The sequence below is a fragment of the Athalia rosae genome, chromosome 1 (assembly GCF_917208135.1).
Source record: "Athalia rosae chromosome 1, iyAthRosa1.1, whole genome shotgun sequence".
In the NCBI taxonomy this organism is placed as follows: Eukaryota; Metazoa; Arthropoda; class Insecta; order Hymenoptera; family Athaliidae; genus Athalia; species Athalia rosae.
The window spans coordinates 2895931-2923318 of record NC_064026.1 but is presented as its reverse complement, the minus strand read 5'-3'; the positions used below and the strand labels follow the sequence as shown (position 1 = coordinate 2923318).

The following is a 27388-nucleotide window of genomic DNA, read 5'->3' as shown; positions in this document are numbered from 1 at the left end:
TTTGTGGGTACAAATGTGCATCGATATCATGTGTGCGTTGTATGTATATATATGTGTATTTATATTTATTTACCGCGTGTCGTATTACCATGTGAAATTTGCGGTATTCGAGCATATAGGTATATAATACATATGGTAACGATAATTGGCGAAACGCGTTGCGTAAACCGTACGCACCATATGAAATTCAAATATATAAATATAAAACATATATACATACATATGGCAGATATTACCAGTTTCCAGTTTCTCATATCATTATATATATATACCTATATAAAAGAAGCAAAATCGTATACCTACGCGAGTGCAGTGAAGATATAAATGTACAATGTAAACGTCTAGATACATATAACACTATACACGTATGAATATACATTCGCGCTAGACCTCGCATGTTACTGAAGAGAGAAAAAAAGAAAATCAAATATAGGCGAGTACGTACGTACATACATATATATAACAATTATTTCCTCATTCGTACGAAATATGAATCATCGCGAAAAAATGAGCAAAACTTCATTTCTTTTATTCTTTTATTCTTTTATTCTAGCGAGCAAATTTACTCGGACCGTTGATCGAATTGATTCAATTAAAAGCGAACACCCCGTATATAAATATGATCTGTACAAAGGGGTAATTGAAAGATGCGTCCGCCACACGTTTAAATCATTGATATACACACGTGCGTGTGTACAAGTGCGGTATACAAATACGAACGAATGCGCTACACGAATTCACGAATACAACCGTCCCTCGTAATAGCTACTGCACTGTCCCCCGTTGAACACTTGTGAACTCGGTTATTACGTACACATGTAACGTATCGCTATTATTATTACTACCATTAACGTCGTTGTTGTTATTATTATCGTTTTATTTTTCTCCGGTGAAATGAAATATTATAATGACCGACATATCTTTATCAATCTTATTATTAGATGGGAGGAGCGTTATCGGAGAGACAAGAATACGTAACGCGTGTATACATTATACATCACGTACGCGTATGCGTATGAGTAAATGAATATTTATGCGATAGGATAAATGGAATTTTGATGACACAAAAGAGTACCCCACTACTTCGTACGTCGGATGAACGCGAGAACCGCGAATGTATTTATATTAACATAGGCGCGTTAGATATTTTCAAGTGAACGCATCTGTAACCAAGAAATTATTCAAATAAAAAAGAATGAGAAACTTGTTGAAATGAAAAAAAAAAAAACTATGATCATCGATTTCAATTATTATATTCATGCGAAATATGTATCTGTATCCCTGCGTACAAATTGTATATCTACCTTAGATATTTATATAAAAACCAGTTAGAAAATTTTTACATCAGATCAATCGACCGTGAGACGATAGGTGGTTATACATACCGTATGTGAAATATGCGGAAAAAAGCAAATCACGAAGCGTTCGTGTAATCACAATTTATAAATAATTGCAATATTCACAGTTATCGCGTCATTCATCAATAAACACATACCGCGTGTATACAATTATAAAACCTTATTAAATCGTCACTATGTCATAGAGCTAACAAGACTTCTCGGTAAACGAGGGAAAATTGATTAAAACGTGATAGGTGATAACAATGATAATAACAAATAGAACAATAAATTAAAAAATCCGAAATCAAACATTGATCGGATGAAAGAAATTTTTATCTCTGATTTTTTTTTTCTTTTTTTGCTCTTTTCTTTCTTTATCCAGATTTATTGCAGACTTTCGTTTAAAATTTCGTTATTGCGGAGGAACGGAAAAGTACAATAAAAAAAAAAAAAAAAAAAAAAAAAACATGAGAAAAAAGAAAAGATTAAATAGCTGCAATAAATTAAATTTTGTCCTCGACTGTACATCGCGCAGCATTCGTGTATAGCTGTCGCGTGTGTGAAATATATACATATACATATATATGTACAGATATTATACATATGGAGTAGATATAATATCATAGCGTACGGTGTGTGGATACATAGATGTGTATTGTGTATAGACGTGATTCAATCGTACATATGTGCGTGTACGTATTCACATAGAAATAATGTTTCTTCTTTTTCAACTACCACACACGTTAGCGCGTTACTGTGATAATATATAACACAATCTCGCGCGTATAGTTACCGGTGTGTTTTTATATATTATATACACACACGCGACACATGTACGCGCGTACGTATAAATACATATAGATATACGTACAATTCGTGGAGCACAGAAACTAATGTAAGTATAAATAACTTTTAGTGGCAAGGCAAAGGTATATTCTCATACAGAGCGCGTGGGCATATAGGCAAGAAATAACGTTGCCGTTCTCGAGTGTACGTATATACGCTGCATATATGTGAATAAAAAAAGAAAAAAAAAAAATATGTATTTATGAGCAGTACATGCCCGCTCGGCCCTCAAAGCATTTTCTAATTTATAATAACGAGTAATAACGATCACCCGAGATACGCAAATTAATAGGAGAATCCACCGTGGTACGTACGTTTACATCTATACAGTATCGTATGATATCTCGTGCGTAAATGTGCGTGTGCGTGTTCATCTACGTGTATGTAAAAAAGTATCGTGAAAAATCATTGTAACGAAAATGAAGAAATTCATGCGTGAACAAATCGAATTATTCGCGTCAGAGTTGTTAACGGAATGGAGAAAGAGGGGCCCTCCGAGAGGGGAGAAAGTGACGAAAAGGCTAACGCGACACGACGACCACTGCCGGAACGTTACATAGTTAAATGCGTAACACAACACCGTTTTAATCCTCGGCTATATTATAGAGTTTCTAGAGGGACCAAAGGGAATTATATCGTAGTAGTCGTCGTCGTCGTCGTGGTCCGCGCGAGGAAGAGAAAATTACCACGTTATTACGTTTGTATATCTACACAATTACACGTTCAAACGACGCGACGCACAAACACACAAGTGTGTGTCCTCTGTAACGATTCATGTATAATGTGGAAGAAAAATAATTCTCATCACAATTTGTTCGTGATAATAAGCAAAAAAAGAAAAGACACCTAATCTATGGAGACGACGTTGGCGTTACGCCGATTCGTAGGCAACCGGACATACTCTGAACCGCGGCAACGCGCAACGTTCTCGTGGCTCTCGTCCTGCAATACCGATCGAAATCTGGGTCATGTTTATTTCATTTAATTTTTGAACAGAATATTATATTACCTCCCAGCTATTCGCATTATGTATACGGACGTACGTACACGTATTGATCGATGTATAAAATGGATTAAAAAACGATCCATGTATCATCGAGAAAAAAACAATCGTCCATATGTGTTAACACGAATCTATACTTTACTGGAGAATGATTTTCGATTTTTTTGTTTTCTAATTTCGATGACTTGATTTTACTTGACTTAAAAAAAATATAGAACACGGGATAAAGTTTGATGTTCGTCTGGCAGAATCATCACGAATTGTTTTTTTCCTTTTTCTCTATTTTCCGAACTTTCAGCGATTTAAATCAAAATTGGATACGTAACCATGCGAGAAGGAATACTGTATAATAAATATCGAAGTGAGAAAAAAAAAACTTAATAAAAATCCGTTACTTCGAATAATTGAAAAATATTTTTCATTTCAATAATTTTGTTCCTTTCTTTCTTTTTTGAAATCATTAAAAAAAAAAAAAAAAAAGAGAAAAGAAGACACGAAGAATATAGTGTTTTATATTAAACATGTATACGTTTATTTTAGAACGACCTTGAACGCACTCACACGCAAACACCTTGAATTATATTAAATACTGCAATTGCAACAGCGAGTCATCGCAAATATTTTCTTCACATACAAACTCGGGAATTCAATTCAATTAAATTTTAATTTTCAATATTTTTTTTCTCCTTTTTCTCTCGCAAATTATTATTTTCTTATCTACTCTGATTGATAAAGCGCGAAGTGAGTTATAATGTGAAACAATATCATCAAGATTAATCATATTAAATTATACTACACAGAATCTACGAAATAACCATTTTTTTTTTTTGTTTTTTTTTGTTTTTTTTGTTTTTCGTTTAAGGGGGAAAAAGAGGGTAGCGTTGCTGGTGTTGAATAGCGTATACAGAGGGTGGAAAATGGGGATGAGAGGATGAAAAGCGGCGGGGAAGAGGGGGTCACGTTTTTCCCTATTATTGTAAAACCCAGGGGGTTATATACCTGCACCGAGTTACAAATGAAAATATATTGACCCGAAGACTCTGGGAGAAGCCTTTAGCATTTTCAGTTATACCTTGACAATTATTTACCAGCTACCGAGGGCACGGCGTATATCTATGTATATTATTATACGTATGTATTAAACGTGTATGTGTATGTATATCTCGCTTTATTACATATATATCCATACGTATAGGTATATAGCCAAGGCCGACCCATAGGCGTCAGACTTCCACAACGGTTAGCAAAGGTATTTATAAGGCTTGAAATTTTCAACCGAATAATACAAAACAGGAGAGATAAAAGAAAAAGGAAAAGCAAAAGAAAGAAATAAAAAAGAATCACGCGATCCATGTACCATAACTTTTCCGAGGGATAGATGGAAAAGGGAAAGAAGAAGAAAATGGACGAAATTTAATCGATTATGATAACTCGATAAAAATAATAACCTATGCGCGAAGAGAAAACATAAAAATAATAATAACATTATTTTACATCAGTTGTAATAAATTAATCCGTTTATAATCGTCCATTATTGCACCGTTTGTTCCATATAATCCTTGGTATTTCTAAATCCGTTTTTAAAACGAAATGGGAAATAGAGAGAGAGAGAAGGAGAGAGAAAAGAGGGCCAGAGGAGGAGTAGAGAGAAAAAAGAAGAGCTCGGAAAATAAATGGGAGTTGAAAGGGGAGAGAGAGAAAATCAATTTTTCCTCCCTTCTTCGAATCACAAGTCTTCCATAGTTTCCCCAGTAGGGTAAATGTATACAGTGGCCAGGTATATAATATAATTTGAATTCAATAAAAACCCAATTTTACCTATATAACGTGGAATATATAATACAAAAATAAAGAAAAATTAAATTTTAATTCTTCACCTTCCATCTGCAGACTTACAAACTTTGAATTTCATTTGGAAATTAAGAGAGAATAACAAGAAAAGAAAACAAAAAACCGACAGCAACAACACTTCGAAAGAAAAAGGAACAGAACGAAGCGAAAAAAAGGAAGAAAATATAACAAAGAAAAAGGAAAATCGAGGGGTCATATAGCTATACGTATAATACATAGAGGGATGGAGAAAACTACGTGGGGGAAGCAACAGGGGAAAATTTGATTAACTCGAGAACAATCGTGTCGTCAAATATTTTCACGTCGCGTGCGATATAAGGTTATAGAAGCAAAGGTTGAATGAAGGTTACAGTGTACATGTACCTACATACACGTGGGCGCATAGGTGTGTACACACATTTATATAAATTTGTATGTATACGATACATGTGTGCGGCATAGAACGCGGAATATGAAACAAACTGAAACTGAAAAAAATTAAAACAAAATGAACGAAAAAGGAAAAAATAAAGAAAAAACAACGAAACGAAACGAAACGAAATGAAAAGAAAAAATAAAATATATTCGAAGTACAACATACAGGTACACGTGTGTATGTGGTGCGCGCGAGTTGCGTTCCGTTTCATCACCATTCTGTATACATAAAGGTAAAGCGAAATTGTTTGTTCGTTAAAAGTTTTATAGTGGATGCAACGCGGGTATTGCATTTGAAAAAAAAAAAAAAAAAAAGTAAAAAAAACAGAAAGAGAAATAGGAAAAAAATCAAATATCATACAAAATGAAATGAAACGAAATGAAACGAAATGAAATGTGATGTGATGTGATACAAGAATCGAAAATTCAAAGCTAAAAAAAAGGGGGGAAAAAGTGAAAAGCGAAATGAAAAAGATGAGTGACGACCATGAAACATGGGTATAATCGGAAAGTGGAAATAACTCGATGTTTTTCCTTCTTTCATTCAACTCCACCTACTTTTCGGCATTGCTACTAAACAACTTCCGACCGAAGGCTTCAATTACCTAGTCAGCGTTTCTATTTGTCGTAATATAATACGTATGTACAGGTAGAGGTGGGTAATCATTGAGTGTAAATATAATTTACATAAAATACACCGGCAAACAATTCACCTACATTAAAATTAAAATTAGAAGAAAAAATATCCAACCATACGTATACGATATAAAGCATCGAATCAACATAACGTAATATTATATGATTCTTCGCACGAATAAATTAATTTAAATATAACTATGACCGGGTATAGCGATACAGCGACAGATACGGTAAAACTCAAGTTTTTTTCTTTCTACTCAAACTAAACATATGCATATGTATGTACATAACGCAAAAAGTACATGATAAATCTTCTCGAATATTATATAAAAATTTATTTTCCAATCATCGATCGGATTCGAGTGTACAAATGTATTACACATACATTCGTTATATGATTTGTGCGGAGGGGATTGAAAAAATGTGCAAATTTTCTTCGTGTACATAAATTTTTTTTTTTTGTTTTTTTTTTTTGCCTCTTCTCACCTTCGGCGACTTCGGCGTAGGAGAGTAGACGGATTATAATTACGATCATAACATTCTTTTTACTTGTTCTTTTTTCTTACGACTGTTTAAACAAATTGCAACGAATACATGTTGTTTGAGTAGCTATTACGCGGTTCGAAATTCTGTCGTTTCTCGTTACAATTTCAACGGTTTATAACTCGCGCTCTTTGCCCTCCTCTCGCTCCGATCCCCGCGTTGCCGCGGCAAAAGCTCGTTAAGCTTTGCAAAGCTCTCAGCTTTCCACTTGCCTAAAAGCTACCTAAGCATAGATTGTATGTACATATATATGTACGTATGTACCTATAATACCTGTATACCTATCCGGTAAAACTTATATATATAGTATATATTACCGGCTATATACATATATATATGCATTCAGATTTACACGCATAGTAAAATCTGATTCAAAGCAAACGGCATCATGGCTCTCGAGAGACCAATGTACCTGCATAGGTGTATACACATATCGAGGTATATATACATGATATGTACATAGGACTCGGTAAACTATAGTATATCCGTACATACGAGTATGTAGGGTATAATATGTTCTCATCGGCTCTACAAGCGATGCAGCTGCACACAAAGCGCAGCTTATGTATTCGAAAACGACGGCAAACAACCGTTTCGAAAAATTTTGTTAATTGGGTATGTACATAGGTACATATACACAAACTCACCCATATATGTATGTATACCTGTACACGGGTACTATTAATTACCCACTCCAGGTATACAGCTATGCATTTTATACTCGACTCACTTCGGTCGGTAATTTATTTTATTTTATTGTACGGATTTCCAAAAATATTACAAATATTTAATATCCATTTTCGCCATATGTACAGTAAAAAAAAAGGGATTATCGACAATCAATTCGTTCGTACGGGCGATTTCTTCTTTATCGTCACAAAAAAACCTAAATTTGAAAACAATTCAACTATAACTTCGGTATGGTTTTGATTTTCTTGTTTTTTTTTTTTTCATTTTTCATCTACCTGTCCGCGGTCGCTTCCCTGATTTCCGTTAAAAGTCGACCCTCGTTTTGTGCCGTCCAGAGAATAAGAAAAGTGAGAGATGAGATGAAAAAATTTAAAAAAAAATAAAAAAAAAACTTACGTAAAAGGTATTTATGTGGTATATGCGTATCTTATGTATCATACGCATAGGCTCCTGATAAAGGAACCTTCATACGACTAGATAAATAGGCTGAACTATGATTAAAACCAAACAATAGTGTTAACGTTAATAATAACAGACAAACTTATCATCGTCGATGTACGCGACTATTTTTTTATGTATTTCTTTTGGCGATATAAAGCGAAGAAAATATATTAAGAAAATAAGACCGAAAGAAAAATAAATTGAAGAACGTGGGTGAAAATGAAACGAGAGGGAGAGAGAGAGAGGGGGGGAAGGGAATGGGTGGGGTTAATAGAGTTGAGGGGGGAGGGTGGAATGGAGAGAGAGAGGTAGAGAGAAAGACAGAGAAGGGGATGAGGTTGCGATGGGGTTGGTTCAAAGTTCAAAGGAAACCCTTGCGCTATAATTGGATGGTTGATAGAAGAGAATCTATTTTCTATTTTCATCGTTGAAAACGATATAATATTATACAGGGTAAAAATATTATTACCAATAATTACTTTCGCACAAATATCCATCAGAATATAAAATTCAATTAAATCATTTCGTTTAATTGAATTGAATTTTCTTATTTTCGTGCATCGCATCGTGTTTGCGAGAAAACTATTAAAAATTGTTCCATTTCTCAAATGTTATCATCGTTATTAATATCGTTATGTTATATTGCATGAAGGTATATTTTTTTTCTCGTGTGCTCCAGAAGAGAAAAAAAAAGCTTACGAAACTATAGGACATAAAAGAAACCTGCACTGGGGGTTTAGTATAGTTGGCAACTTAATACCACTCGACTAATATTGTAGTTTCGCGTTTCGCGAGAAAAAAATACATTACAAAAGAACAAAAAGCCGGAATAAGAGAAAAGAAAGAATGCAAGGGAGGAGATTTTTGAGCAAAAAATAAATCATATTTTTAATTGGGTTTAATATGCTTTTCTTGCGTATTTTGATCTCAGGAATCCGAATCTGAAAGAAAAATTGATCTATCTCTAAAATTGACCGAGTTATCGCCAATTTTCAGCTTTTTGGGGTCAAAAATAAAAAATTGAGTTTTTAATCTGTCTTAGTGTAATTTGAGCTCAGGAATCCGAATCCGAGAGAAAAATTCATCTATCTTCAAAAATGACCGAGTTATCCCCATTTTTTCGCGATTTTTGGGATAAATTTGAGGATATCTCGAAGGGAAAAAATCGTAGCTCAATTTGGACAACGGATTCGTGTTCCTGAGGTCAAAATACATAAGAAAAGTGCCATACGATCAATTTTTAAAAATAAAAATTTTTGACCAAAATTTGAGATTTTTCCAAGGGGTACCCCTTACGATTTTTTCAAATTTTGGCCAAAAATTTTTATTTTTTAAAATTGATCGTATGGCACTTTTCTTATGTATTTTGACCTCAGGAACACGAATCCGTTGAGTAAATTGAGCTACGATTTTTTCCCTTCGAGATATCCTCAAATTTATGCCAAAAAATGTGAAAAAATGGGGATAACTCGGTCATTTTTGCAGATAGATCAATTTTTCTTCTGGATTCAGATTCCTGAGCTCAAATTACTTGAAGATAGACTAAAAGCTCAATTTTTTATTTTTGACCCCAAAAAGCTGAAAATTGGCGATAACTCGGTCAATTTTAGAGATGGATTAATTTTTCTTCCAGATTCGGATTCCTGAGGCCAAAATACGTTAGAAAAGCATATTAAACCCAATTAAAAAAATGATTCATTTTTTGCTCAAAAATCGAATTTTTTTTTGGGTCTTCAAGAGTAATCTTACGTATAATCAGCTCCGAAATCCAATTCTGAAAGCCAAAATCATCTTCTCGTGCAATCGATCGAGTAATCATCAATTATTCGCTGTTGCGAGCAGAAAAATTATAAGACACATCGATTGGTTTTAGTCGTAGACCCACTTTGATTCGTCGCAATCCATGCACGGGTCAAAATATTCGAATTTCTCGGTCTACGAGGAAGCCCGAGCTTAGCTGGAGTCAGGTAGCCACGGGCGCGCGGTTTGTTGTGGGGCGTCACCTCTGCTCAGCCCCGAAGGGTGAGGCTTATTTTTTTGAATAATAATGTTCTTCTAGAATATAAAATACAAAAACTAGAAGAAAATCAATCAAATTTTGCCATTCGCGAAGTTTTTTTTCAATCCATTCATTTTTATGTTTCAAGTTCCGTCTTTCCTCCGACTTGTTCCTACGTAAAAACAAGAAAAAACAGGAGGTACAAAAAACGAAAAGCGAACAATAAAAATAAACCGGAGCGAAATGAAGGTGGAAAACACTGAGCCGAATTAATAATTTCCTCTGCGGTCACCGTATACCGTACTACGGGATTTAGAGAGTCGGCGGGTGAACGTTACCCCCTGCCCGAACTCCACAGGGTATATACATCGAGTATGTGTACGATATACATAATATGTACATAGGGGTTAGGCGAAGCACATGGATATATCCTCTTGTTTATGTACACATCCTATATAATATCGCTATACAGATATTATACTAGGTACAGATTATTTTCAACTAGGTAAAGTTCGAATCAAAGTTTACCAACAATTCAACCCCCTGCAGCGAAACAACGATAAAGAGAAAAAAAAAAAAAAAAAAAAAAATCCCGTCGACGACGAGCGTCGGATCTGGAATATACATAGTATGTATATAATTTTTCGTATATCATATTATCCGATAAAAAAATTTATGATTCAAAGAATACCTAATGAAAATATGCGTGGGCAGATGTGAATTATGTGTAGGCAATATAAAATGTACGAGGTTGTATTTTCACTTGAGTTTTTCCTCTTTTTTTTTTTTTCTTTCGTTTCATTCTTTTATATCGACTGCAATGACGATGGTTGAAAAATATGTGAATTAGTGTCGAGGTTGGAAGGTGGCCGGCGCCGGTTACCGCGTATACGATATTATACCTATACGGTATATCTTACACACATATATACCATATGTACATAGCGATGCCGTTGCTGCTAACCTAGGCCAGGTAATTCTAGACACTGTTCTAGCTATAACATCGTACCGATGCTGCTGCCGCTGCACCGCTGATGCACAATAATGAAAACCCATAGTATACTTCATTCATCCACATGACCCGCATTGCGCTTGGAAACGGCGGTACGAATTTTAAATTTAATGATCACGGCGGAAAAAGGGTTCCTCGAAATTTGATCGCCCAATAATCACCTCCTACAACTCGTGCCCCTAACAGTTTCAATTTTTTCATCATAATTATCATTTATCAAATATCACGAAATCTTTAACCTATGAACGTTCGAGACGTGGCATTTTTGAAATTGATGCGGCGAAAGAAAAAAAATTAAAGAAAAAAACCATTGAGAAAATCAAGAACACATGCAAAGTGAATCGACACGAAATACCCCGTATACCGCAGACGCGAAGGATTCGAAGGATTGAAAAAAAGGAAAAAATAACGATAACGACTATGACGATAAAAAAGTTTTCGTGATTGAATTTTTTTTTTGGTTTCGGTCGAACAAAAATTTCATATAGTGTATTCCTGTGTTTCGATTCTCTTAGAGATTAGTAAAAGACCTATATATACATCTTACAAGTTTTAACGGGTTCTTTTTTGTGTTTCATCGTTGATCCCTCTCTTCCCTTTCCCTCTCGCTTCTCTCCGCCTCTACAGCAACGTTGGGATTCCATTCGAGCAAACCCGAGGGAAGGAGCGAGCGAGCTAGCTAGCTAGCCCAGCGAACGAACGAACGGAGCGAACGTTTTGCCTCTTGGGGAGGGTTGACGACCCTCGTAGTTACGACTTAAGATCTAACAAGAATAAAAGGGATGGGGGCGAGGAGTTAGAGAGCCGGAGAACAGGGATCTCATGGCTCGCGACAATGAACCAGAGCCGCACCGAGAAAAAGAAAATCAAACATCTCCCTACACCGTGTAACTGCACGTGCTGAACATTTTTTTTCTTTTCTCTCTTTTTTTTTTTCTCAAACGAGACAATAATTTCGTTCATTTGTCGCCGATACCCCTTCACCGAAAATTTTTTTCGCAAATATCACCGTGTTTTCCATTACAGATAGAAAATAATTCCTCAAGCTCAAACGGTTGTACGTATCACGTTACGTGTAGGGTACGACACACGTATCGCGTACACGCGTGTGTGTAACGAATAGATGCAACAAAAATGAAAATAACAAGATAGAAGAAAAAAAAAAAAAAAAAAAACCGACAAAACCGACTACATACGTGGGGAACTATACAGTTGTAGGTATGTGCGTATTTATGTATGTATATATATATATATATATATATATGGATACATATGTACACCGTCGGATATATGTGGTTATTATAGCCGAGGCCTTCCTTTCAACGAACTAAAATGTTTTTCTCTCACTTGCCAGTTCTGGATATATACACGCTATATAGAGGATATCGACGTACATGCATGCGTATGCAGTTTCTCGTGTACATAACACACGCGTGCGTGCGCGCTTCGTGTATCCAACACTTTGGAAACACGTTTAAAAAATTCCCCACCATCGCGTAAATATATGTACGTACGTACGTACGCGCACTTGTATAGTCACACGTACACCACGCACCTATATATTATTATATGTTATAAAGGCGCGCGCGTGAGAAAACGAGAGGGAAAGGGACCGAGAGAGACGGATGAATGTATATATATATATAAGTAAACCGTAGATATTATTATACCCGGGAACGGCGCGGTACAACATTTTTTCTTCGTGCAACAATAAATGAATCCCAAGATCGTATTACGATATCCGTAGAAAACTGGAAATATTTCTCTTCAAAACCGTGTGAATATAATTGGAAATGAATATAGCACCGTTAATAAGAGGTAGGGGGATGTTTTTTCAACGATGACGCGCAATTTCAACATTTTCTTTTTCATTTTTTCAATGTTACGAGCGTATCCGTAGCAGCTAGAAAAATGAGGTGAAAAAACGCGCGGGGTTGAGATGAAGCTAATAATTCCGGGTATTCTCAACTTCTGAAATCTACCACCCGGTATATTGGACACTAACCTATAAACATATTCAACCGGCAAGCACATAAAATAAGCTTCTACACCAACGCGAAGATGCGCACAGATATATACTCGACAGCAGCAACAGCAGCAGCAGCAGCAGCAACGGCATCGCTGCACCTAGACTGCGTTTATAAATTAAAACGCGCATCATCCGAGCCACAACCGTCGACCTGATCTCCTCGCATGGTATCGAAAGGAAAAAAAAAAAATTTGCAAATCTGTCGTCTCTGAACTTTTTATTTTATTTAGTAAAAAATTTATCGTTATAACGAAACCCGTGCGAATATCTTGATTTCAGAAAATGATTGTCATTTTTATTTATCTTATTCTCAATTTTGTCAATTTTTTTCTCATTTGGTTTACAATTTGAAACTCGTTTATGGGAAAGTGAAATTACCTCGGAAATTACATTTTACGATACGCTATATATTTTAGCGAAATATGTGAAACACACGTACCCACATACGTACACATGAGATCACTGCACATGACGGAGGTTAGCGTATATCAATGTAATACATGAGACCGTGCGTACCTATGTACTGTATTATAATAAACATATATGTATATATATATATATATGTGGTGAATTTGTGTCTAAGATATTATGAGAAAAAAAAAATAAACGGATAACAAAAAGTGGAGAATAAGAAGAAAGAAAACGAAGAGGGGGCGATTGAACGCCGAAAATAAAACGGAAATGCCTCTGACTGAACAGCGGGAGCCCTGCACAACTATAACTATGTACATACATTATACACGTGGTGTATGATGTACATATATACACATATAAATATATATATATACATATATATATTAAAAGAAAAATAAAACAACGATCTTAAATATCAAGCTTAGATGGCGTGCTCGAGTGACTTGTATATTTAGGTGGTATATAAGCGCGTGCAGCAGGCGTGCATATTACACACGTATAGGTCGATCACCGACACACTAACGCGGTAGTTTCGGTAAATACATACGCGATGCGAAGGTGGTGGTGCTGCAGTCAGCGAATAATACCTACGCGTTGCAACCAACCCGCAAATTGGATACACATTTGAGAAACTTACAGCTGCCGCTGCCGCTGCTGCATTGCGTCATTATTCCAGCTTCGTTGCGTATATATGTATATATGTGTGTATATATATATATTTAAAACTACACGACGACAAGAAGATCAAGTCGACTATCCGCGAACGTGTATACAGGAACACATAAGTTGGTCGTATCTACGACTGTACGTAATTAAATTAAACAATTAATCATAACAGTGGACACTGTTATTCCTACACTAATTCTATAAACTCATGAATATACATATAGGGTAAATGCATGTACAAACATACGTACGTACGTATAAGTTCACATATAATTTAAGCATCGAATCAAATTTCACGGTATTATTCCGTACGTCGCGTATAAATGCAAACGGATTTTCATTCGCTCATTTAAATAGCATATACACTATTGTTATTATCGTCACGAATATGATCGTCATTATGATCATTGTTGTTATGATTATCCTCATCGTCGTCGTTATTATAAATTCGCTCGTGATTATACCTACATGGTTAGATATATTTCACTGAATATTTTATAATACAAACGAGTCGCACGTACATTCGTACTCGCCCTCTTATTCGCCCGTATACGTGCGCAGAGATGTAGATGTGGATGGAAGAAATCGTATTTCACTTTTTGCCATTTTTTCCCGTTTCTTTTTTCTCGATTTCTTAAACCAAATACGATTTACCTAAATATATATATATATATATTTGAAAATAAAGGTGTATATTACACGTAGATAGCGCGTAGGTATATCGCGACGGTGTGTATGCGCGTAGCCCGAGGGTTTGCTAATTTTTTTATTTTCATCATTATTTTTTGGTCCATTTTTTTAACGTGTTTTTTTCACTTTTCTGTCTCTTTTTCTCTTATTTGGTTTCGTTTTCTTATTCACCTTCAAAGAATAGGGAATTCATTAAAAACTGAATTCAGCTTATATGTGCTTTGCGAATTCATCCGAATGTTTTACAGATATGTATATATTTTACATGAACATGTACGCTTGTACATGCCTATGAAATAAGTATAAAAAGTAGATGTATGTAAATGGTATCCGATACATACCACTGCAGCAGCAGTAAACCGGTGAAATATATTTGATATTCTATATTTCCGTTTCCGCACGGCAGATATATACGTATATACATACGTATTTACATACATGCACAAGTATATACCCGTATTTCGTTTGACAAAGAAATAGGATCGATTGTGTCACGTGATAAAAAGAACGAAAATAAATGTTGAGTATCACTTTACTTTCTTATTTTTCTTCAATTTTTCAATTTAAAATGACGAGAAAAACAATTACTCTTCATTTCAACTATCTCAAAATCAATGATTGTATTCCCATACGTGATTGATAATTTTTTTTTCGTTCGTCTCTGACGTTTCGATGATAATTTTTCATTTCTTTCAAATTCGTCGCTCTCCGCACGCGAGTCGACGATAAATAAAATGTACGTACCGTACGTATAATATGTACACTGTACATAGATTGTGCGCGACACATGGACGGGGCGAGCGTCGACTGCATATTGGCAATATTAAATAGTTGATGAATCTGGTGTATTTGAAATTGGAAATCCGGTTATCGCGTACCTGTGCCCCACAGTAATACATATGTATAAATTCATACATTTATACATTAGTGCATACCGTGTATACAAGATGAATATGTTGTGTGTACATATAATACTACATATCAGAGCGAACACATACATATGTACACTTTATACATACATAGCGAGTTACGCTGGTATATGGCGATAAAATATTCGCAAACGACCTCTAGTACAGCCAATTAAACTACCCCGCGACTACCCAACCCAACCTTACCTAATTCAATATCTATATCCAACTACCCACACGTACCTACGTACATACCGTAAGAATCTCAGGAAAGTGAACAACATAGGGAACGCATGAGCGCGAGAGAGAGCTTATGGAAGTTCCGTGAGTGCGAGACAGACAGACTGCCTGCCCCTCCGTTGCCTTCGAGTCCCCACTCCGCCAAATTGTAAACAGACCATCGCTAGAGCTGTGATCTAAGTAAGCGCGTTCGGGTTGAGAGTGTTTTTCTCTCACAATTGATAAAACAAAAACCATTAGCATAAATATGATTGACTTTGTTCCTTTGAATATTAAAAAATTTTCAAAAAAGTTCCCAATTCAAAATGAAGGTTTTCTCATGAAAATATAATTTTTTTTTTGTTAATGTAAATGTATTTAAATCTTTAATGATTCTAATTACAATTATTAATACTTATTATTCTTGATATCACAGACTTTTTTTTATTGATTTTCTTTAAACAGGCTATCACAGCTCTAGCGATAGTCTGTTTACAATTTGGCGGAGTGGGGACTCGAAGGCAACGGAGGGGCAGGCAGTCTGTCTGTCTCGCACTCACGGAACTTCCATAAGCTCTCTCTCGCGCTCATGCGTTCCCTATGTTGTTCACTTTCCTGAGATTCTTACGGTATACAATACCCCGTGTAGTACATACGAGTAACCGGAGCTCCAAACCTCCCCGTCCGCGCGCCGCCGCAACACCAACTTACGATTAACCAAATCCCTAATCCCTAATCCCTACACGCCCTACGCACGCACGTTATAGTTAAAATAATAATAATAATAATAATCATAACAACAGCGAAAATGACAGTAATGGGTAATGATATCAATGTTATAAGAATGACGATAACGACGCGACAACAATATTAACAATAACAAATTTTATGTAATAATCGGTAGATGAATGCGCGCTTGTGCACGGTACATGCACACCCGTAATGAAATTAGTTTCTCGTTTAACGGCGCGTTATAACATCGTTATATTAATAATATTCTATCCACACCGTCGCATATGATAATCACATCAGTGAACACATAAGCAAATATGTGAATAATAAAAGCAGCTATGTACTCTTCGTCCCCCATGTATTTTAGAATACCCGTGTAGTGTGCGTGCAAAGGCGTGTGTTGTATACCTATACGCGAAGTGCAATTTCAGAAGGCTGCAGAAAATTCTGTGGCCCAGAGGGGAAAGTATAGGAAGGATAAACTTGTCCTTCCCCTCTTTCCTCTCTTCATCCCTTGCCCGCCCTTCATCTCTCCTCCGCCTTTTCCATTTCTCTCTCTCTCTCCCTCTTCTGACATACATACATACACCGTATGTACTACACCTATATAATAGATTCGTTCGTCGTGAATTCATAAGCCTGTATATATACATACACATAATATACATAGGTATACAAGGGTAGGTTTTATACACCTCTACGCGTGGCGTTTTTCTTCCTCTATACCCTCGATATTTTTTTTTTGCCTTTTTCTTTTTCGTAATTTTTTTTTTTTTTCTCTTCTTTCATTCTATCCCTTTTCCACGTCGCTTTTAGACCTTTTTTTCTTTTTTTCTTCTTCATTCTTCTTCATTCTTTTTTCTTTCTGTTTCTCCTCTCATTTTATTTTATACACTTTTTTTTCTCTTTCTTTCTTTCTTTCTTTCTTACGTTCTTATCGTTTTTGTTATTTCTCTTGACTTATTTATTTTTTCTTCATTTATTATTATTTTTGGTTTTATTCGTCGCATTTCTTTCTTTCTCCGCGTGAACTAGGCGGTGGATATACATACGTGCATGTATATATAATAAAAGGTGTAATAAAAATGTGTGTATAAGATATAGGAAAAAAAGGAAGCGAAGTTAAAAACTTTCAGATAAAAGAGAGCTAACGAAAGAAATAATAACGCGTAAAACAAAAAATAAGTAAAGTATCAAAAAGAATCAAATCACTGTAATGGATTGAGGCAAAAAGGAAAAAAGGAATAACAAAACAAAAAAAAAAAAGAACAGGTCAAACAATGGCGACAAAATGATTCGTCACCAATAACTTTCTACGTGTGCAAAATGGCAAGGTAGCGAGTAACAGGGTTAGGTATATATGGGTATAAATTGAACAATAGAAGAAACATTGGCAATGAGTGTACAGAATTGATATAATTTCAAAGGGTGAAGGGGGACGGAAATATATAATGGGAAGAACGAGAACGAGATGGAGTAGTAGGGGAAGCCTTAATCTCAAACCCTAATGTTATCAACCGAGGGTTAGCGAAATTCTCTTTGCCTTTTAGACGACACGTCTGTATGTAGTACGTGCGATACATAAATATGTAAGTATAGGTTAGGTAAGTGAGTATTGCTTACGATAGCTAGCATAAGCCGAACGCCACCCCTGGAGCCCGTTCCCCTCCCCGATATATACGCACACGCGCACACGAACACGTGAAAAACCTTCAAACACAAATACACGATGCGTCTGCGTAGGTGTGCGCGTGTACACAACATATTTCTCTTTCCTTCCATCGCGCATTTTTCATCCCCCTTTCTCTCCCACTCCGTATCGCATCGGGAGGTTCCCGCTTTCCGCTTTTCAGTAAAACTTGGTCCAAATAACAACCAGCTTCGAAAAGCAGCTCCAAGGCTCCGGGGCTCCCTTTGCTCGGGAGGCAAACTCCGCGCTACACGCTACATATATTTGTACATACTACCCTCGCAGCGCCTTAAACCTCCATCGTTTTTTCCATCCATCCATCCGTTCGTCGAAGAAACCATGAATCCATAAAAATTTTCGCGCCGAACGGGGGGGTGCGTGGTGTACATAAATATATTTTAAACATATGGGAACACTTGCGGAGTAGTTAACACTACTTCGATACACGTTTTTGATAAGGGAATAAATTAATACAAAAGAACGACGACGATGCATAATTGTACGTTGTACGTATCCGTATACTTTTTGACTCTGCTTGTTCGCTCAATTGGCGTTGAATTGGATAAAATTTCAATGGACGTTGGGTGAAATGGTGAGAAGCAGCAACGTGAGTATACACTGTACACGGATATGGGATACGTACAGGGTGTGGATTCGACTGCGTCAGCGTGTACATATGCGTATACACAGTGTGCACACAATAAACACCGATGTAGCCCCTCCGACCTCTTTTTTTTTTTTTTTCTTACCCTCCTTCACTTTTCATCCCTTATACTCTCTTCTCGTGCGCGGGAGTAGAGGATATGTACATACAGATGTGTATACGAAGGTACATGTGTTCGAATATATATACAGTAATATATATAAAATACATGTGCTCATATTATACACTTCTCCGCATCACCTTTCATCTAACTTCGCGTGCATATATATATATAAAACTTCCATACTTTCCATCCCCCGCAACTTTTAAAATCCTTTTCAAGAGCTTTGCTTCTTCTACTTCCGTTTACATACCGAGTATATACGTAAATATATACTACGTACATACACCTCTTGGGTATATAACAAAATTCGCCATTATTATTGAATTTTTTTTTTTTTTTTATCGAACAATTTACATAAGTTCGCCACTCATCATTATCGATATTATTTCCTATACATATTACACTCATAGATATTGAATGATGAAATGCGCGAATTTATCATCGGTATTTATATGTACAAATATCCATGCAGTACATACGCAAGTATATTGATATTCTTTACATACCATCATCTCATCGTCTATTTTGAATTTATAGAATGTCTCGGAGACGCGTGATACACCTATAAGTGTTAGCAACGCAACGGAAACCCGTGACTGATCGATTAGACAAAGCCGTATCCATTGACAGCTAAATTTATCAGCGAAAAGTATCACCCACAGCATCCCCCCCCCCCCCCAGGGGCGCCATTCGCTCCTCCCTCCCCTTTCCTCTTATGAATAATCCACCTCCGAAGCACCGTGTTGTGATTTACTATCTAACACGTATATCACTCACATCTACACGCATACGTATGTATAACAGAATTTTCATGTGTATTATACGCGTATTATCAAAGGAGAAATTCAGTTCTCCCTTTGCTGTGAAGAAGAGAGAAAAAAAAATAAATAACTGAGGGGAAAAAATGCGGTTTCCACGGTTTCCCCGATACCTTTGATCTAATTCACCGCGTGTATAAATATACATATATATATATATACGTATCGGTATGTATGAATTTATGTAAATACATATCTATATAATACGGAGACGTAATATTAAACGAATCGGGGTGGTATATATATACATTATACATGTATTATATGTGAAGATATTCAGTATCGGAAATATTACGAGGGTCAGAAAGCAGAAAGATTTTTTCAAAACGCTGCAGGTAATTACGTCGCCATGTTTGAAAATCGAAGAAATCTTATTTTAAATTTCGAATGAAAACAGTATCTACATCGGTAATGAAATATTTGCAAAAGGACTCACCTCTCCGTGCGTATCCCTTCGTCCGTCCGGTGTGTTTTCCGGTAGAAAATAAAGTCTGAGCGACGCCAAGGGTTGATTAGGACCCCTGCTATCTAGCCACAATAACTGCAGTTCACCAATGCTCACTAAATCGGCATCGTTCCAAAGTTTCGTGAGAAAAAAATTTCCCAAACGAAGAACACGACCGTTACCGATACGCACCGCTTTGTAGAACGTGTATGGCCCGTGGCTGAAACACGCCCCTCCGAGGAGCTGGAAACGAAAGAGATATTCACAAAATTAACAATTGAAGTTATTCGCAAACGATTTTGACGAAAAAAAAAGAAAAATAATCAAGTTTCCTCAATTCACTACATCCACACATACACAGAAAATGTTCACACATTACTGTGTACCTTGAAGAGAGAAATCCGACAAAACGGCATCTGTATAAAAATCACATGATCGAGATCACCGACCTACATTGTCCACTTATATTACGTAAAAATTAGAAATGCAAAAATCCGACGGAAAAGAGAGAGAAAAAACCATTTCGAATTAAAGAAAAAACAAAAAAAAAACTGAGGTAAAAAACTTAATTCTATGTACGTATAGTGTACACGTAATTGGGTAATATAATGCGTATATTACAGGTATTTATTGATCGCTGCGCGATTGTAATCGGCTTACGTATAAATTCATTGCCTACGTTTTTTCTTTTTCTTTTTTATTTCTCTTTTTCGTTCTGTTGCGTACACAACCTACACACTTTTCCTATACCTATAACAGTATATTCCTGCATGTACGATACAAAAATCGAAATGTCCTTGTAATCATTATTAATTCGAAATATACAAATATTTCACCAAAAATAACAGCAACAACAACAATAGTAATGAACGAGTGATAAATAAATAGAATTTCAATAATGTCTTTCCTTGAGAGAAACAGAGAAAGAGAGAGAGGGAGGGAGAGAGAGAAAAATGTAATGATTATTAAAGCGAAACGAGATAATATCCTCGTGATGCTGCAAGAAATAACGTATATATATATATAATTAACGTTTTGTGTACAGGTATATCGTGCGTACGTGTACGGCGGACATACACGTAGGTAATATCGATACGGCAGAATACCAGGCGATTTATTTATTCGCCGAGAGAAACGAATGACGTAGAGACGAACACGGACCAACGGACGTGAGGACGGGGGGATTGAAGCGATCGGATCAGAGCGACTGATCGCCGATAGGATATAGGCATTGAACTTGGGGGATCGCCTTCATCTCGGCCGCTATGTATACCCATACACATACAATACGCGTACATATGGTATAATCTATAGTTCATTATACGAGTACATACATCAAGGTGAAATATATGTATCGACAGGCAGCGTACGTACACACGTACGCGCGACGATCGCTAAATTTTTATTAGAAAATATGACAATGAAATCGGGGCAAGAGAAAAAAAAAAAATAGTATAGTTATTTCTTAGCGTCGGTTTGTGCGAAACTGACGTTGATTTTAACCTCAACGAAGTAATTTTTCAGTATTCTATCTACGTAGAAAAATTTCAATACACACATATGCGTATGGTATAAATAATGTGCAATATAAATGCCAGAATTGGCTTCATTCCATTTCCGTCCATATTATATATTCATCTCATTCTGTGCATATATATTTTCATATTTCAACATACGATTCGGAAGGACTCGATGAAAATTGGTGCTATCCGAAGCGAAGGTAGTGTAAAATTTTCATATCGGATCGATGAAATTGTTTGGTGGAAAATATGACGAGCAAAAACAAAAAACCAATTACCCTGCATAAAACTGTAATCAGACGATCTATTTGAATAACGATCTATTACGATACGTGGGATTAAAATGATGATCGACGCACGTCGGTACAGTACATACCGTATAAATAGTGATGAGCGTACGTGTGTGGCTCGTAAAATAATTGTAGGATATCCCAGTCCGTTGTAGCGAAATGGAATTGATTGGGTTTTGCGATGGAAAAGGGAGAGAAGAAGAAGAGGGTGGGGGTGGATAGCCGATTGCGACGAAACAAAGCGTGACTCAAAAGGAAAGTTTATCGTACATATCGCGTCAGAAACACAACTCCAACTAGACAAAATGTTACCGCGAAACCGTCAAATTTACATGGGGAATACGTCCGTTGCCACACAACGTACGTATCTACCTTTATATCAAATACGTGACGAACTTCGAGTATTCGTACGATTTGCGTTATAAGGATGTACCGAAACTGTGTATATTCCTAATGAGATGAAGAAAAAAACCAAAAATGAATCCAAGGATCATTAATCATTTCTCACGGAACCCGTCGAAACACTATCAATTTCAGAACGGAGAATAACAAAAAAAAAAAAAAATGTATCGAGATTTGGTTACAAAACATTGACATTACGTAATATGTAAAAATGGGATCGTCTTTCATCGCGGCTATGAGCGAACAATGGAATCGATGAATTTCAATTTCAACAATCCGAGTACATACATCATAATTAAATATGGACTATGAATCACGATCGCGATGTCTATGAACGTGACTGTGAGAAAAAAAAAAATAGAAAGAAAGAAAGGAAGAAAATTCAATCGACGTGCGCTGCACCCCTCGAGATTTTTTCATTAAATTAGGGTAATGACGACAACTGCGGTAGAAAATAGTTGGAGAAATAAAAAAAATAAATAAAAAAAATAAATTGTGAATAAAAGGTGTTACGAAGTTGAGCGTATGTGTGTATAGTTTACGTACAAGTGTACACAGCATCCGTAGGTATAAGTGGGAACATAATGCAGGAATTGAGAGAGAATGACAATTGAATACCGGTTTTAAGCGCTCGTTGATCTTTCCTTGTGCCGAGTATCCGTACTACATGCAACGTACGCGTAGTAAGTTGGAGGTTGACTTTGTCGCGTGAGGAGGTAGGTATATAAGTGTGTTGCATTGATTTTCTAAGTGGTTGTATATCTGTCGCTCTAGGAACTGGAATTGTAAGTAAAGTTATACATGCTATGGGCGGCTGTACGTGTATATATGGTACATCGCATCGTTGTCGGCGGTAGGGAGGAGAAGCAGAAGAAGCAGGAAAAGAAGAAGAAAAAGGAGGAGAACGAGGAGAAGAAAAGGAACTGGTGGTGCAGGGTTCCTTCGTATAACTTTAGTTTAAATACACAGAAACGGTTGCCGGCAGCAGTTCAGCCGTTTCTCGCACTGTTCTACGTATGAGATATATCCACAAAATGGTGGAAATCAAGTTTTCACGTTGCGCCTAATCATCGTCTTACATTTTACAACTTCCTATTGAGAAACTATTTTTTTCCTTCATTCTCTCATTTCACATCGAACAAATCACACGATATAATCGTATCGAAGACATCGGGGATTGCACACAAACGATTTTTCATTGTATCGGAACCTATAAGACAGTCGTAAATAATTTTCCTCGTGATCGCTATCTTTATTAGTATTCCGAACGCGTTGATAAATTCATACCGATTTAGAAAACTGTACACTTCACGCACACACGTGCGACTCGAATAATTGAATAACAAGTATAATAATGTACGGAATTTAATCGTGTTTATAAGACCTTCCTAGCTGAACGATCCCGCGAGAATTGATGAAAAAGAAAAAAAAAAAATTATTATTTGACCTCGTTTTTTGAACCGACTGTACCCGTCCGCTTTGCAACGAGTTTGCAATTTCTTTTCCTTTTTCCCTTTTTTCCCCCAATTTTTTTTTTTTCTCTCTTTTTTACCTTATTTACCTTCGATTTCAAATTATATGCACCGATTTTTATTCAATTCGATCTTTTCGGACCAATTCGATAGTTTAATTTATTCGCTACTTCGGATGTTGATGTAAAAATATATTATGAATATGTTATATACAGGTGTGAACTTTCCTCCGCGAAAAAAAGTAAGAGAAAAAAAAAAAGTATTCAGGGTTCACGAGCAGTTGAATGGTAGCGAAAGATAAATCTTTTGATAAAGAAAATAAAATAAAAAATAAACTAATTAGAAATTAAACAATATAATCCATTAGCTTCAATATATATGCGTGCGTTTGATTATAAAATTTGTATCTACTACATGTGATTAATGTGCGCGCAAACGTAAGTGGTATATAATAATTTATTCAAACCGTTTGCAATAAAGTTATATAATTAAATCAATAAAGTTTTCAAGATGCAGCGTTTTGCCGGGTAGGATAATTGAGAACCGCTGGCATAACTATTTCCAATGTTTCAAAGGTACAGTCCGAGCTAGAGATTATCGAGGATATACTGCCGTCAGTATTTATAGCGTCAATCTTATTTTACCACAGCTGTACCCACGTTAGCTTGCAGTGTCACCAACGACGCCATATACAATTGAAAATATACTGCAAATTCTATATGTACATAAACTGATACATGAACGGAATTATGTACGCATATACGTTACATATAAATATTCAAAAATCAGTAGGCAAGAAAGAATTATAAATTTTCTTGGTATACGTTACACATGCGTGCCTGTGTCGGTCGTATTGTATGTATACGTGAAACATGTTCATGTACTAAAAACAAGTAAATATCCGATTTGGTGTATGGTATATACACGTGTGCACACGCATGAAATATTCATGTACATACAATAAAGGGTATGTGCACATACATCTATGTGAACCATATATTCCCTCCGCTCTCGATCATGTATATACGCTATTCCCTCGACGCCATTTTTCTATTCTCGATCAGGAATGTTATAACCGGTATAGGTATACATATGTAATGTTATATATCTATATATATGCCCAGCAGGAATATAATATGAAATCAAGTATTTGTTCACAGTTTGTCATTTAAATTAATATGTCGGATGTTTGGCGATAAAAAAATCTCTAGAAAAACGATAAAACAGGCGAAATTTAAATATTTTGCGCTAATGTTGCGTTGATTTTTTTGCTTTTTACTGCAGAAAATATCCAGTCGATTAATGGTAATTAATAAAAAATTTTATAATTTATATTCGACCTCAAGCGATAAAAAAAAGTGAAAATAAATTTGACCATAAGCGCATATCTGCAATTTTTTAATTCAAAGTTATCCCAATCGTGAAACGACTAGAATTGCGAATCTCTACGGAACGAGTACATGGAATATACGTGTACATGATGTATAGGATATGCATATATTCATCACTGAAGATAGTTGCGGTTCCAACGAAATAAGAGAGAGAGAGTGAGAAAGATGGAGATGGAAAAAAAGATGAAAATAAAAATGAAAAAGGCAAATGGAAGAACGAGCGAGACGGATATCTCCTTTTTCTTCATTTTGTTCATTTTTTCTTTAAATATTCACATGTACGTCCACGTATATACGTATGCGATAAAATACATGGCCAGAAATCCGTCCAGTTTACGTTCATCTCACTTTTCAAATGTGTTGTTATTTTTCCTTGGTTCAATTTTTTTTTTTTTTTTATATTTTTCTCTCTTCTGAAAATTCCATCATATAATATTCAGATAGAAGGTACACATGATACGTACGTAAATGCATATCTGTATACATAGGGGGGATGCATGCGACGCGACAAGGACGGATGATATATTTTTGTCTTGCTCTTCTTTCGCGTTGCACGTGCGCTCTGGTGCACGAGCTCCGCGTTATATACCTCTCTCTATTTCATCTACACACATACTTGTCGCGTTCACGTGTATCGGTGCGTATGATTCACGTACACAGGAGAGCACGTATGTATGTACTTTCCCAACTCCCATATGCGCGCACACGAGACTCGTTTCGAGGGACCGCACCGTCCATCTTTCCCATCGGATGTACCATATATTTATTTACATATTAATATCCACATACATCGCACGTAACGCCGCGTCAACCTATATATTATATATTTAACGTACATAGATAGACTCGATTTGATTCAGGTAGATATTACGTGGTGCACTTGACTCGTCAGCTTTTATTCCCCCCCCCCCCCGTTCCCCCCCGCCCCCTGTATAGCCGCTTCTCCCTGCTCTTTTTATTCCGGTTTTTTCTTCGCTTTTCATTTCATTTCTTTATAACCGCGTTGTTGTTTCGCCAAAAAAAAAAAAATAAATAAGAGGAGAGATGAATAAATAAATGGATGAAATAAAATCGAATTAAATTTGGAGAAATAAAAATGAGTAAAAATAAGAGGAGGCGACACTTGACAGACCGCCATCTGCAGGGACGAGAGGATCGTCGAAAATTGTTAAATGTAATTTCAGAAAATACCTATTCAAATGTTGTTTGTGCGCGTGTGTGCGTGTGTGCCGAGCGAGTGTTACTGACGTGGATTATATTTATTTGATGTATAACGTAGATTGCAAGTACTCCACTCTTCGCGTACTTGCGTACGTATGGCAGCGGTAGCGACTATACCACGAAAACAAGAAAATCGTGCAGAAATACCACTGCGAATAGGTATCTTCACTCTACATATACATATAGAGTACATGGACATGTACATATAAACACACACACACACATATGCATACATACATAATCACGCTTATGCGGTATAAACTCATCCAAAACTTTCTAACGTTAAGGATAAATTTTAATCGAATAACAAAGTTTAACCCGTGGGTAGAATTTATCTACGTTGTTAAATCAACGTATTATAATTCACGTGTATATATGTATACACACCATTATGTGCATCGGTAAAGATGAAAAAAAAGATAGAGGGAATAATAGAGGGAGAGAGTAAGGAGAGAAAGAGAGACTCTTCTCTCCTCATATTCGTCGTTGGTTCTCATCGTCGAAATTAGTCAGACGGCAGTTTTACCGGTTTCGTCGGTTATATGTATATATATATATCCACGTTTTTTCATTCCTCATTTTATTATGATTATTATTGCTATTATTGTTATTATTTTTCACCACTGGTTTATATTTCTTTTCTCTCAATCTTGCTTTATTTTAATCTCAATTAATTTTTCTCTCTCTTCTTTTCTCCCATTACTTTTCTTTTCATTGATTATATTTTCTCTCGAATTTTCTCGTACAACATACGTATACATGTATACAGTTCTTTTTCAACTCTGCGAAGCACAGCTGAGGAGTGTAAGTTTCATGAAAAAAGAAAAAGAGAAAAATAAATAAAAATGAAATAAACTGAAATGAAATAAAACGAAAAAGAAATCGGAGGGAAAAACGACGATCAGACTAAAGTAAGTTTGGTTATTCTTTTGCTTT

The 27388-nt window shown here is 36.0% G+C and overlaps 1 protein-coding gene across 1 annotated transcript in view; it reads right to left on the bottom strand.

The window, feature by feature from the left end:
* Nucleotides 1–27388, bottom strand: part of LOC105690762 (AT-rich interactive domain-containing protein 5B-like) — a 91876-nt gene that overhangs the window by 51060 nt on the left and 13428 nt on the right. The window contains exon 2 of the mRNA XM_048648873.1: nucleotides 20148–20399. Within this exon, the coding sequence (XP_048504830.1) occupies nucleotides 20148–20399 (252 nt within the window). The remainder of the gene's footprint in view (nucleotides 1–20147; nucleotides 20400–27388) is intronic.